This window comes from Oryctolagus cuniculus, chromosome 19 (genome assembly GCF_051225735.1).
Source record: "Oryctolagus cuniculus isolate XC-2025 breed Fujian yellow rabbit chromosome 19, ASM5122573v1, whole genome shotgun sequence".
Lineage (NCBI taxonomy): Eukaryota > Metazoa > Chordata > Mammalia > Lagomorpha > Leporidae > Oryctolagus > Oryctolagus cuniculus.
In genome coordinates, this window is record NC_142885.1 from 59,656,903 (window position 1) to 59,670,301 (window position 13,399).

General features: G+C 48.5%; 1 protein-coding gene across 5 annotated transcripts in view; it reads right to left on the reverse strand.

Moving 5' to 3' along the window:
• Nucleotides 1-3,739, reverse strand: part of PDILT (protein disulfide isomerase like, testis expressed) — a 57,158-nt gene extending 53,419 nt beyond the window's left edge. For 3 of the 5 annotated variants that reach the window (XM_089321785.1, XM_017342477.4, XM_089321783.1), the window contains exon 1: nt 3,534-3,733. In XM_089321785.1, coding sequence (XP_089177911.1) covers nt 3,534-3,576 — 43 coding nt within the window. In that variant the 5' untranslated portion in view covers nt 3,577-3,733. Of the gene's footprint in view, nt 1-3,533 lie in introns of all 5 variants that reach the window. The other 2 variants (XM_017342475.4, XM_089321786.1) reach the window with 2 other exon arrangements.
• Between the last annotated feature and the right edge of the window lie 9,660 nt (nt 3,740-13,399).

Consider the following 13,399-nt stretch of genomic DNA (forward strand, 5'->3'; position numbering starts at 1 on the left):
CCCAGGCCCTGGTGCTGGCAGTTGTGGCTCTGGATGGGGGGACACAGGCTTGTGGACAGGAAGCTGATGGACACGTGACACAATCCTCATGCTCCACCCTCAACACCCTGGGCCTCCATTCACACAGGAGCAAGTGTAGGTTGAAGACCTACTCAGTGCTGGCAGCTGGGAACAGTAGGATAAGCAAGGCCAACCCAGTCCACTCGAGTTTGCTGGGGCTGTGCAACAAAGCACCACAGCCTGGGGGCTTACACAACAAAGATGCATTTATTCCCCCATGGTTCTGGAGCTGAGGGTCCCAGATCCAGGGACCAGCAGGTTAGGTCTAATCTGAGGCCTCCTCCTCGGTATGTGGGTGCCATCTCCTCCCCGGGTCTCCACGTGCTCTCTGCACCTGTGCCCATGTCCTTTTCTTAGAGAGACACTGGTTATGTGCTAGTGAACGGGGGCCCACCCTTGTGAGACCTCACCTTAACTCTGCCAACTCTTTAAAGACCCTGTTTCCACTCCTGAAGTGAAATGGACACTATGAGAAATGGTGACTTGATCAGCATAGCTCTGACTGTTAATGAACAACTTAATACATTATCCCTCATAGTATTTTTTTTTGTCTGTTCTACTTAATATGACTGGTTTAATTCTGTAATTATCACACAGTTATTCTTAAGTGTTGAAAATTAACTGAAATGTGATCCCTGTTAAACATAAAAGTGGGAATAAGAGAGGGAAGAGATGTATAATTTGGGACATGCTCGGGCTGACTTGCCCCAATTGGTAGAGTTGGAAACATACCAGGGGATTCCAATTCAATCCCATCAAGGTGGCATGTGCCAATGCCATCTCACTACTCCAAGTGATCAATTTCAGTTCACAATTGATCATAATGAAAGGACTAAGAGTCAAAGGGAGCACATAAACAAGTCTAGTATCTGCTAACACCAACCGATAGAATAAATAAAGGGGAGAGTGATCCAACATGGGAAGTGAGATACTCAGCAGACTCATAGAATGGCGGATGTCCTAAATAGCACTCTGGCCTCAGAATCAGCCCTAAAGGCACTCGGATCTGGCTGAAAAGCCCATGAGAGTATTTCAGGCATGGAAAGCCAAGACACTCTGGCAAAAAGATCTCTGTGAGTGAGATCCCAGTGGAAAGAACAGGTCTTCAAAGAGGGAGGTGCCTTTCTCTGAAGGGAGGAGAGAACCTCCACTTTGACTATGACCGTGTCTAAATAAGATAAGAGTCGGAGAACTCAAGGGGCTTCCATAGCCTTGGAAACTCATAACTGGTGCATAGGGAGATTACTGATGCCATAAACAGGAGTGTCAATTGGTAAAGTCAACAACAGGAGTCACTGTGCACTTACTCCTCATGTAGGATCTCGGTCCTTAACGTGCTGTACACTGAGGCTTACTGCTATAACGAGTACTCAAACAGTATATTTCACTTTGTGTTTCTATGGGGGTGCAAACGACTGAAATCTTTACTTAATGTACACTAAACTGATCTTCTGTAAAAAAAAAAAAAAAAAAAAAAAGAAAGAAATTTTCAATTCCCAACTTGACTCTCACTGGGATTAAACATGACAATAGGTCTGATCTGATTTCATCATCATTTTAAAAAAATCATCTATTATTTTTCACTTTATGTTTCTGTGTGGGAGCAAACTGTTGAAATACTTACTTAAGGTATACTAAGCTGATCTTCTGTATATTAAGATAATCGAAAATGAATCTTGATGTGAATGGAAGGGGAGAGGGAGTGGGAAAGGGGAGGGTTGTTGGTGGGAGGGACGGTATGGGGGGGGAAGCCATTGTAACCCATGAGTCGTACTTTGGAAATTTATATTCATTAAATAAAAGATAAAAAAAAAAAAAAAAAAAAAAAAAAAAACCCTGTTTCCAAACACCATCACGTTGTGCTGGCCTCAGGGTTGACCTATGGATTTGGGAAGCACAGGTGAGCCCAAAACCATACCCTTGTGGACTTTAGTCTCATGGGATAGATGTTATTTACCCCAGAATAATGGAAATACATGCACACCTCTGATAAAGGCCATGAAGGAAACAAAGGAGGGGGGTGCGGGGGGAACAGGCAGTGGAGAAGAGGCTGTGTGATAAGTCCCTGTGAGCCGAGATCAAAGGAAGAGCAGAAACATATGGAGGACAGAGCCGGGGGCTGAGCTACCCGGGCAAAGCACGCGTTGTGTGGCGAGGTTGTGAACTGACAACACCGGGTGTGCGCTTCTCAGAGCAGCATACGCTGGGAGCACCAGCCGCAGGAAGGCAGGGATCCCAGTGCTTCAACTCCCCCCACCCCATTCCGCAGAGCTGGCAGCGAGGTTCAGCAAGTTGCCCAAGTCCACGCCGCTGGTACTCATATCTCACCGAGCTGGAACTCAGAGCCGGGGGGGGGGGGGGGGGGCGCTGTCCAGCTCTGGCACACACATGCTTCTCCCTCAGGACTGATGCGAGACAGCTCAGGAATTCTGTCTTTCCGTAAACTGCCAGAATAAATGGCCCTTTAAAAATTCCAAGCTTGTTAAAGTGATTTCCTCTGTGTTGTGTGTCTTCGTGGCACACAAGAATTCGGTGAGTTGAGGATGGCTCGGAAGCCAGAACACACAGGTCCCTCCCCGCCCTCTTGGCCTAAGGGGTGCAGTTAAGCATGGGACACACCTGGGACTCCCAGTGAGCCCCAAGGTGTCAGGGAGCCGGAGCTTTCTCCCTTCTTCTTTTTGTTCCCTGGAAGTTGGGGATTTGGATGGGAAAGATGCCTGCAGGAAGCAGCACCCGGCCACCCCCGGTCGTCTCGGGGCCACGGCCTCTGGTCTGCTCAGAGCTCTGCAGCCAGGGCCCTTGCTCACCCTTAGGACAAGCCAGGGATGCCGAGGCCTGGCTCCATTCCCCGCAAGCCCCACGCATGCGCCTGCCTCCCCAGGCAACCTTCCCACACAGTGACCTCGGCCCAAACTCCTAGCTCACTCCCCCAGCAGCAGTAACCGCTACCCCTCCGCCCAGCACTGCGCTCCATGCTTTGTGCAAGTCTTCCACCTCCGTCCCTCCCAGCCTCCGCCGATCCCCACCGCACCTTCGTGACTGTCACTCTCCCCCCAACACGGGCTCACTATGAACAAAGAAACCTCTATCCTAAACACCACGAAACAACACGCGTGGAACACCATCAATTCTTTCCTGACGCACATCACAATAACCATGAACGCCAAAAAACGCCCATCTAAAATCACCTCGCAAAACCCACTCTGGGGGAGGCCGAGCAAACCCAATTCTCACCGTACAAACGGGCTCTCAACCCTTAAAGAGTTCTAATTCCTGACTGAAATCCCCGCTGCCCCAGGGACCTGAGCCCCGCCCTGGGAATCGGATCCCGAGTTTCCCACGGGATTCTGCAAGCTCTCGGCACGTGCCCTCTGTGCCGTCTCCACAGCCTCGGTTGCCGCCGGAAGGATCCGAGAGCAGCGCCCAGTAAAACCCGCGGTCTCCGACAGGGAGGACAGCGCGGCCTCACTTACCCTCCGTTTGTAGGAAGACAGGACTCCTTGAGCTTCCTTCCATTGGTGGGACCTTGGCCCTTCACCCCCAGGTCGGCTGTACCCACGACCCTGGTGTGAGAAAGCGCAGATAGAGCATCTTCACTTCACAAGCGGGAAGCCGTAGGTACCACCTTCACTCTGGTGGGCATGTTCACCTAACTGTCAATCAGGGGAAGCCCACCCCCGGAAGTACCGCCTCTTACGCGGGACGTGGGGGCGGTGCCACGTAAACACATCCGGTTTTCCAAGAATATATAAAGCTAGGAAGGCCAGCGCTCTTTTCACGTGGACGGCGGCCGGGCCGAGGAGCTGTGTGTGGTAATTCCTTTTTTGCCATCTCGGCCTTAATAGAGCCCTAGTGGGCCTGTGTATGTACCTCACTGTGTAAGTAAAGTTGACGACACTGCGCGCCATGTTTGTTCCTGTGTGTAGAATTCTCTAACTAAAGGCAAGAACCTGGAAAAATAATTTAGGGCCCCTGTCCAGCCCATAATATTTGACGCAGCCAGCCAGGGGACAAGTTCGATGTCAAACATGGCAGTGTGACTTGCTGAGCAAACTCGCGGGATTTTTACCTCAGCAAACGCGCGGTTTTCATTTTTCAGCAGGGACGGAGCGGAAGCCGTCACGGTTTCGATTTTGGTTGGGGTTTCAGAAGCGGCGGAGCCCTGGAGGCGCCTGCCTTGCAGACGATTCTTTCTGAAGCTAAGGCGCAAGTGTTACTTTTTGTTCCTAATCTTGGTGAACAACAGCCAATGCAAAAATGCTCAGGTTAATGGCGTCAGGGAGCAGAGGGGCCAGTTAACCAAGTGTTTGCTGATACTTAAGTTATTTCAAGTTGTTTGTGAAGTATTTTTAAGAGCCGGCGCCGCGGCTCACTAGGCTAATCCTCCGCCTTGCGGCGCCGGCACACCAGGTTCTAGTCCCGGTCGGGGCGCCGGATTCTGTCCCGGTTGCCCCTCTTCCAGGCCAGCTCTCTGCTATGGCCAGGGAGTGCAGTGGAGGATGGCCCAGGTGCTTGGGCCCTGCACCCCATGGGAGACCAGGAGAAGCACCTGGCTCCTGGCTTCGGATTGGCGCAGCGCGCAGGCCATAACGCGCCGGCCATGGTGGCCACAGGAGGGTGAACCAACAGGCAAAGGAAGACCTTTCTCTGTCTCTCTCTCACTAACTGCCTGTCAAAAAAAAGAAGAATATGTATTTGAAAAGCTAAAACTTAAGCCTTTACGTCATACGGAAAGATTTCACGGTTATCTCCAGTTGGTTTGCCTCAGGTTTTGTTTTTCAATCAAATTCTAGAGCAACTTTTCATTTGCTGGTTTTGGGTGGTGCAAGCTGGAAGAAACCAGTTTTTGTTGCTTGATGGCCACATGGTTTCAGGAATACAGTCCAAACGTGGCAGAGGGCCCACTTCCTGTGAGGACGTTGAGACTTACCCCACCACCCCGTGGTGGTTTCTGGGCCAAACACCCGGTGCCAAATGGGCGGATACCTTAGGGACTAACATCCTTACCGGAAGATGGGCAGAGGACTGCAGCCCCAAGATGGCGGCCCCTGTGGCTGGCCACACGGTGCATGCCTGGTTGTCAGTGACTTTATTTCGCTTTTTTCATTTCAAGGCTTCTCGCTAGCTCCCTTATCCTTTAGGCTTTGCTCCAGAATCTGTGGGCCTCTGGGGTTCAGTATCCTAGGCACTGCGGGCCCTTCTGATAGTTTAACTTGGATCAGGCAGTTTTCTATTTGGCCTCCTGGGGTTCAGTATCCCTTGGAAGGCAGGCCTTCCAAGGTTTCATCTCGGACCAGGCGGTGTTTTCTTTTTGTTTTGGCATGGTATTTTAGCTTTACAATGGTTTAAGAAAGAAAAAACTGGAGCCCCTTCAGTGGGCTTGGTAAGATAATGGACTCCGTTTTGTATGCACACTGAGACACTAAGGTGTCTAAATTCCAGCTGATGCAGCGTTCCAAGTCGCATGCTTAAAGGTGATTAAGCTTGTGAAGAGCTGTGACTGTTTTTGCTGCCTTGGGTCCTAGAAAGAGATCATTCAGCTGTATAGTTCTGCATACATTCCATGGGCTTACTTCTAAGGGTACAGTTTGAAAACCTGTTATGGGGTCCTAAATCGTCATTAGTGGATGGTAAAAGCATTTTATGTGTTTAGTGATAACATAGATAGGGTTAAAAGAAGAGAATGCTCCAACATGGGACGCAGTCCAAACAGCAGACTCATAAAATGGCAATTGCTATAAATAACACTCAGTGGCCACATAATCAGCATATAAGGCATTCTGGTCTGGCTAAAAAGCTCATGAGAGAATTTTAGGCATGGAAAGCCAGGAAACTATTGCAGAAAGTGCCCTCCCTATGAAGGACCTTTGTGGCTGAGACCCAAATGGAAAGAAGTGGTCATCAAAGAAAGATGTACGCTTCTCTGAAGAGGGGAGAGGACTTTCACTTTGCTCATGGCCTTGTCTGAAAACTAATAGGATGTGTGGCCAGCACCGAGGCTCACTAGGCTAATCCTCTGCCTGCGGCACCGGTACTCCGGGTTCTAGTCCTGGTTGCTCCTCTTCCAGTCCAGCTCTCTGCTGTGGCCTGGGAATGCAGTAGAGGATGGCCCAAGTGCTTGGGCCCTGCACCTGCATGGGAGACCAGGAGGAAGCACCTGGCTCCTGGCTCCAGATTGGCGCAGAGCGCTGGCCATAGCAGCCATTTTGGGGGTGAACCAACGGAAAAGGAAGACCTTTCTCTCTCTGTCTCTCTCTCTCTCTCTAACTCTGCCTGTCATTAAAAAAAATGGGGTGTGTGGATTCTAAAGGTTTCCATAGCCTAGGCAGCTCATGTCAACATACTTAAGTGATCACCGATGTCATACATAAGAGTGTTAATTGTTAAATTAACAATGTTAGGTATAGAATAGCTCGGGATTCTGGACTTTGGTACACTCAGAAAAGAGAGACAGAAAAAGGAGACGGAGACAGACCTCAGCAGAGACAGGTTGCTTTATTTGAAGCAAAGAGATTGATGACGGTCTACTCTTGCAAAGAGACTGTGCACAGAGCGCATTTAGAACTGAGTTTTTATCCAGTTAAGGAGGGAATGTCCCACGATGGGGGAGGGGTAGAAGGCAGCTAGTGGAAGAGAAGGGGGCTCTTTGAGGCCCCAGGGAACTTTATTATCTGCTCCATAGCTGCTCTGTGCAGCTTGAGTCAGGAAGGGTCTGGTTAGGCACTAAGGGACTCAACAAAAGGGAGGAGGTGGGGTGGGGAAGATGCAAAAAGTCATTTAAACAGCAGGAGTCACTGTGTACTAACTTCCCATGCAGGACCTCTGTCCTCAAAGAGTTGTATTAGAGTTAATGGTAAAATTTGTTCTCAAAGATTCTTTGTTTTAGTGTATTAAATAGAGGATATTGTTATGTCTCATAGATTTTAGTTATGTCTAAGTATCCAACTCCATTGCTTGTAAGATTTGTTATTCTTAAGTGCTTCTTTCTCAAACATGGACTCTTGGTTCTGTGTCATTCTCACTATAATACTCTTTAAAATCAAATGGAGAGTACAGAATGGTGAAAGGCCTCAGGGCTATTAATAAGGCAGTTGTTCGAATGCATCCTATTGTGTGCTAAACCCTTTCCTAAGGGATACTTCCTTCTGCATCCCATTAAACCCAGAATCTGGGAAAGTGAGGGTACAGAGTTTTCCCAGCAAAGGTTTCTAAACAAGAGGTAGATTACCTGGGATGTGTTCTAACCCCAGGAAAGCCTGCTCTTTCAGTCATGAGAAAGGAAGATATTCTGTGTGTAGGGCCACCACAGACAGAAAGCAGCTAAGGACATTTCTACGAATGGCAGGATTCTGTAGAATACAAATTCCAGGATTTGTGTTAATAGCCAAGCCTTTACATGAAGATTTAAAAAGCCTTGACACTAACCCACCTTTGTTGAAGAGGGGAACCACAAAAGGCGTTCCAAAGAATTAAAGACCTTTTAACCGAAGCTCCAGCATTAGGAATCCCTAACCTGAGTAAGCCATTCACCTTGTTTATAGCAGAAAAGCAGGGGCTTGCTCTAGGAGTACTGACTCAGAAATTGGGTCCACTTCCATGGCCAATAGCCTATTTTTCTGAACAGTTAGATTCAGAGGCTACAGGGTGTCCTGCATGCCTAGGGCTGCTATGAAGCCACCAAGATGACTTTAGGCCAGCTGCTTGAAGTTCAAACTCCACACTAGGTACAAGGGGTCGTAGAAATTAGACGTCAATGGCTAACAGGGGGGCATCTCACAAAATATCAGGCTCTATTGTTGGATTCCCCTGAGATAACTCTTAAAGCATGCTGAGTCCTCAACCCAGCAGCTGTTGCCACCTGGGGGTATTGGAGAGTTAACTCATTCTTGAGTAGAAACTATAAAACAGGTGTATTCTAGTAGACCTGAACTACAACATGAGCTTTCTGGGGAATCTGGATGTTGACTGGTTTGCTGATGGCAATAGAGACGAAGGAAGGAGTTAGAAAGGCAGGTTATGCCACAGTGGATCTTACCTGGATAATAGAAGCTCCAGCTTTTTCCAGGAGACCTCAGAAACGTGGCATCAACTACTGCCTAGTGCCCTCCTCGGGATGAGAATAGCACCCAAGACTGCCTTCAAGCTCAGTCCATATGAGATGCTGTATGCAAGGCCTTTCTCACCTCTGACAGCCCCTTTGATTCAGAGATTCAAGATCAGATAAAGTATATTATCAATTTAGGCCAGGGACAGAAGGCTTTGATGGAGTATGGTAATAAGGTTCTCCCAGTGCCAGATCCTAAGATTCATAAATTCCTATTTCCTCAGGAGACTGAGTCTTACTAAAAACTGGAAGGAAGGATCCCCTTCAGACCAGTTGCAGCCTAAATGGAAGGGACCTTACCAGGTGCTACTGAGCACACCTACCTCAGTGACTACGATGTAGGCAGGCATATAGGATAAAATTGGTTAGATTTGTGAGCTGGAAGACCACCCCTTCACCACGTCCCCTGTGTGATCTCATGCCCCTACCTGACTACACCTCTGTGCCCATGTGCAAATCAGATTAATTAACCACTCCCCTTTGGAAGTGGATTAAAAGCCTGCAGTATGGTGGGCCCAGCCTGTTTTTTCCTCCCTGTACTTGATCCCTTTGCTGCCCCTGGCCTTCGGGGCACATGGCCTTCAGGCCACCTGCTCCATGCTTTCTGGCCTGCATGTTCCTCCACGTGGTTGGTTTTGGCCTACTCTCTGCTCGCCATGAGTTCAGATTTCCCTTTCTCTTTTAGATAGAGCCCTCAATCTCCTATGCATTTTCTCACTGAATAAAAAGCTTAAAACTTAACCATGCTGCTTGGTTTATTTGTGCCAGTATTCAGAATTCTTCTCTGAATTCATAGCAAGAGCCCGCATGGCTTATTAATATGGAAATATTAATAGGCAAATCGTATCAAATCTACAGAGCATCCCAAGCTGGGTACATTTGTCAAGGATTAAACTTCTACCTCTTAAGTCTTTGCAGGTGAACTCAAAAGACACATCTGTTTATTCCTGTGAGCCAATCGAAGATCTTAAATACCTCTTCAAAAAAACAAAAAGATAAGTATTTTGCTTTTGTCACATCAAGACTGTACACTTTAAGGCAGACATTTTTATTGTCTCTGAGAACTGTTATTGGCAGGAAAACTCCTTAGTGGGTTCTTCAATTATAATATCAGAAGATCCCATTGTGCCACATGAAGCTGACTTTAACAGTCTGACCATTGCTTTTGGCAAGCTGGCTCACATGTCAGGCCAGCTTGTATAGCAAGTACTCATGTCTGGGGACACTCTAAGGTAGTTATGGACAATAGACAGTCCTTGAAATATGTATTAATAGAACAAGGAGGAACATGTGCAGTGATTGACAGAATTGCCCCCTTTACTCAAACAGTAATGTGTTTACTAAAAACATTAAAAATCTCTGTGCTTAAACTAAATGGTTTTATAGTCTACACAAAGACAGCTTATCACCACCCAATATCTGGGAAACAATAGAATACATCCTTTCCATCCTACAGGGCACGCCACTTGCAACTTGTTTTCTTCCAGTTTTGCTCATGCTGATTGACAAACTTGTGTTTCAGAATCCAGCAACATCTAAAAATGATGACGATGCAGGGCACGCAGCCATTGGCAGTGACCAAAAATTCCCCAGTTCATGAAATGGAGTCATTAGGTGAGATAGGAAGGGATTTTCAGACCCGAGACAGGCAAGCCTGCGTCCCTGATTAGCAAGAAGTAGCTACAGAAGATACGATGAGACTACGTTCTTCAGCACCCCCTTAAGGATAGGGGTCAGAAATCTCTGAGAGGGGATGACGTGGGAAGGCTTAGATAATTTTAAGTTCATGAGCTGGAAGCCACACCTCCTTTGCTCTGTGTTGCCATGTTCATCTACCTGTCAATCAGAGGGTCCCTCCCCCAGGAAGCACCTCCTCTTACCTGGGATGTAGGAGTGGTACCATGTAAATACTTCTGTTTTTCCAAGTGTATAAAAAGCTAGGAAGAACGGAAGCTCTCTCCTTCTCATGGACTCTAGACAAGCAGACAGTGTATGGTAATTCTTTCTTTGGCCCCATTCTCCCTTAATAAAGTGCTAATGGGCCTGTGTATATTCCTCACTTTGTAGAAAAGTTTATCATACTGCATACCATGTTTGGGCCTATATTTAGAATTCTCTAAAGGCAAGAACCTGGAAAAATAATTGAGGTCCGTACCAGCCCATAACAACCCCAGCCCCATCCTCGATACAGACATGTGACTCTGAGCCCAGACACCCTTTCAAGTCTCCCATCCTCAAATGCATTCACCAGGACTAACAGTGCTTATTATGTGCTGTGGGTTTGGCTGGATTTTTTATTTTTTTCTTGTTTGCTTGGAGTAAGTCAAAGAAAAAAAGTTGAATCCTTGAATTCTCACAGAAACATTTTGACATGGTTCAAAGCCCGATACCCTTTCTCCAGAAGCAACTGAGGTTAGCAGTTTCTGGCACACCATACTAGAACTCTCCTAACCGTCTCAGTGTTCTGCGTGTTTCATGTGATCATCAAGCTCAGTACTCACACGGTGGCCACCACTCGACAGATGAGACCACTGAAGAGTCCCCAGCTTGGTGGAACCCAAACTCACACCTAGATGGTCCAACTGCAGGCCCTCACGCTTAATCACAAGGCTCTACTGTGTAGCCATGGGTGGAGAAGCCGCTTACCACTGGAGCTGGAGATGCAGGTGTATTTACACAGCGAGAGGAGGCACCTGGCACCGAGAAGACAGGATTGCAGACTTCAGTGAGGGCAGGATGAGAGAGTGACGTTGACACCTCCCAGCCCAGGATGGAGCTATAAATGCAGTACAGGTGAGCAGGTTTTTGTTTTGTTTTAAGATTTATTTTCTTTATTTGAAAGAGTTAGAAGCAGAGAGTGAACCATCTGCTGGTTCACTTCCCAAATGGCTGCAACAGCTGGACCTGCACCGATCAGGAGCTGCTTCTGGGTCTCCACACAGGTGCAGGGGCCCAAGGACTTAGGCCATCTTCTGCTGCCTTCCCAGGCCATAGCAGAGAGCTGGATCAGAAGTGAAGCAGCCATGACTCAAACTGGCTCCCCCATGGGATGCCAGCATTGCAGGCAGTGGCTTTACTTGCTATGCCACAGCACCAGCCCTGAGGTGAACGGTTATGGTGTCTCTGATGGGCACCCACTATGGGGTGAGGACATAAGGCAACAGGAGGAGACCCGATCATTTCTGGGTGCCTGTGGGCCCACAGGTGGCCTGAGATGCTCAGGAGACTTCCAACAGCAGGTCAAGAGGTAGCTGCTTATACATAAATTCTTTCCAAGGTATCACCTCCCTTTCCTGAGCAAATGCAACTATTTCTAAAAGTTCTCATTTTTGTAAATGATGCTCAGGTGTTTTTTTGATCAATTGATTTGAAAGGCCAAGCTACAGAGAGGGGGGGTTGGAGATGGAGAGATCTTCCACCTTCTCATTCAATCCCCAAATGGCTGCAAAGACTGCGGCTGGGTCAGGTTGAAGCCAGGAGCCAGGAACTCCATCCAGATCTCCCACAGAAGGGGCCTAAGCACTTGAGACATCTGCTGCTTTCCCAGGTGCATTAGCAGGGATCAGGATCAGAAGCAGAGCAGCTGGGACTTGAACTGGCACTCATAGGGGATGCTGGTGTCACAAGCTGTCGCTTAACCCACTGTACCACAGTGCCAGCTCTACTGGGAGTTCTTAATGCAGCCCTAGAGGGGGACAGCAACTCGGGTGTCTCCTGCAAGAGCGAGATCTCCCCTCCAGATATTGGGGTGCTCTCCACCTCCCCTCTGTGGCAAACTGGCCAGAATCAAGGGGGTGGCTGGCTGACAACCATGATGCTGGGAAGCCTCGATGTGCACAGGTGGTGAAGGGTATACAGCAGCAAAAGCAAGAGGGACTTAGGGGAGACATGAGGCAGAACTTCCTGGAAGGGCATTTAAGAGGCTCATGACTGTTGAATGTATGATATCCAGGAATACCTACTGCTGGGGTCTGGAAGGGATGACAGACACCTTTGGGGCTGTAAGGAAGGCAGGCTCAGAGGTGGAATTCCATCAGTTTTTTTCTCCCCAGGTCACAGATGCTGCTCTACATAAATAAGCTTTCCAAGCCCTGTCATTTCTAGGGTTGACCCAGAGAAAAAGAGGAAAGGGACCCAAATCACTTCTCATCACTTCCCAGTGTGCCCCTCTCCTCCTGTTCCCCCAGACTGGGTCTTGGACCTGGCTTCTAGGGTCTGCAAGGCTCTCTGGCCCTGCCATACTTCCTGGATGCGGGTCTCTGTCCCTCTGTGCCTCCAGAACTCTCATTGTGAGGTCTCGGTCATCCCCATGTACCTCCGGCCTGTCTCTCTCCAAGGTATGTCTGCAACGGAAACGTCACTATTTAAGGAGCCTTCACCCTGCCTATCACAGGGCCATTCTAGCCCAGCGCCATCTGGTGGCCATCACTTCAAAGCACGGACTCTGAGAATGGGCACTGGGGGTACAGATGAGCCAGGGCCAGAGAAGGTGAGGGAGCCCAGTACATGCATGTCTCTTCTCCCTCTGAGAAGAGACCTGCCTTGAGGCCAGCACCCCCTCATCTGACTCTGGCATTTTCCCTTTAGTGAGTGTTCTGGAAAGCATCTTGTCTCAGCAGCTCAAAGCCCTCTGATTTCCCTCTGTCACTCCAGGATCTGCTCTAAGTTGGTGGCACAGGCATGAGACACTCTGCTGGGAGAGTTCCGGGGCTATGTCTGCCACTGATCAAGTCCCTGTTCCACTCTGGGCTTTCACCATCTCCACTCGATCCAAAAGGGCCTTTGTTTTTGTGACTTCAGGAATGACTTGGGCCACCTTCATTCTCTTAGCAGATGCCCAGACTGGGCTAAGTGCCTCTCTAGTATTATTTCATCCCACTGTCATATGCCCTAGTGGGAAAGATGCCATTGCAAAGCCCATTTTACATGTGGGAAAATGGAAACTTAGCCGTAATTAATCAAAGCCACCAATAGTAAGAGGTGAAATCAGGTTAGAAGAGGTGTCTGACTCGAAGGCGCATCCACTCACTTCCCTCGAAAGTTTGGGAACTGGGAAGGTGTGAGTGTGGACCTCAGATGTGGTGAGAAACACAATGAGGGAGGTGTGGACGGCGTAAACCATGGTCCAGGTCACTTTAGGGCCAGGCAGGCCTCGGTCTACATCAGTCCCCCTGGAGGCCGAGAAGAATGGGCTCTCAATGGAAAGCCAAGAGGAAAGAATGGTGATGTTCAAAG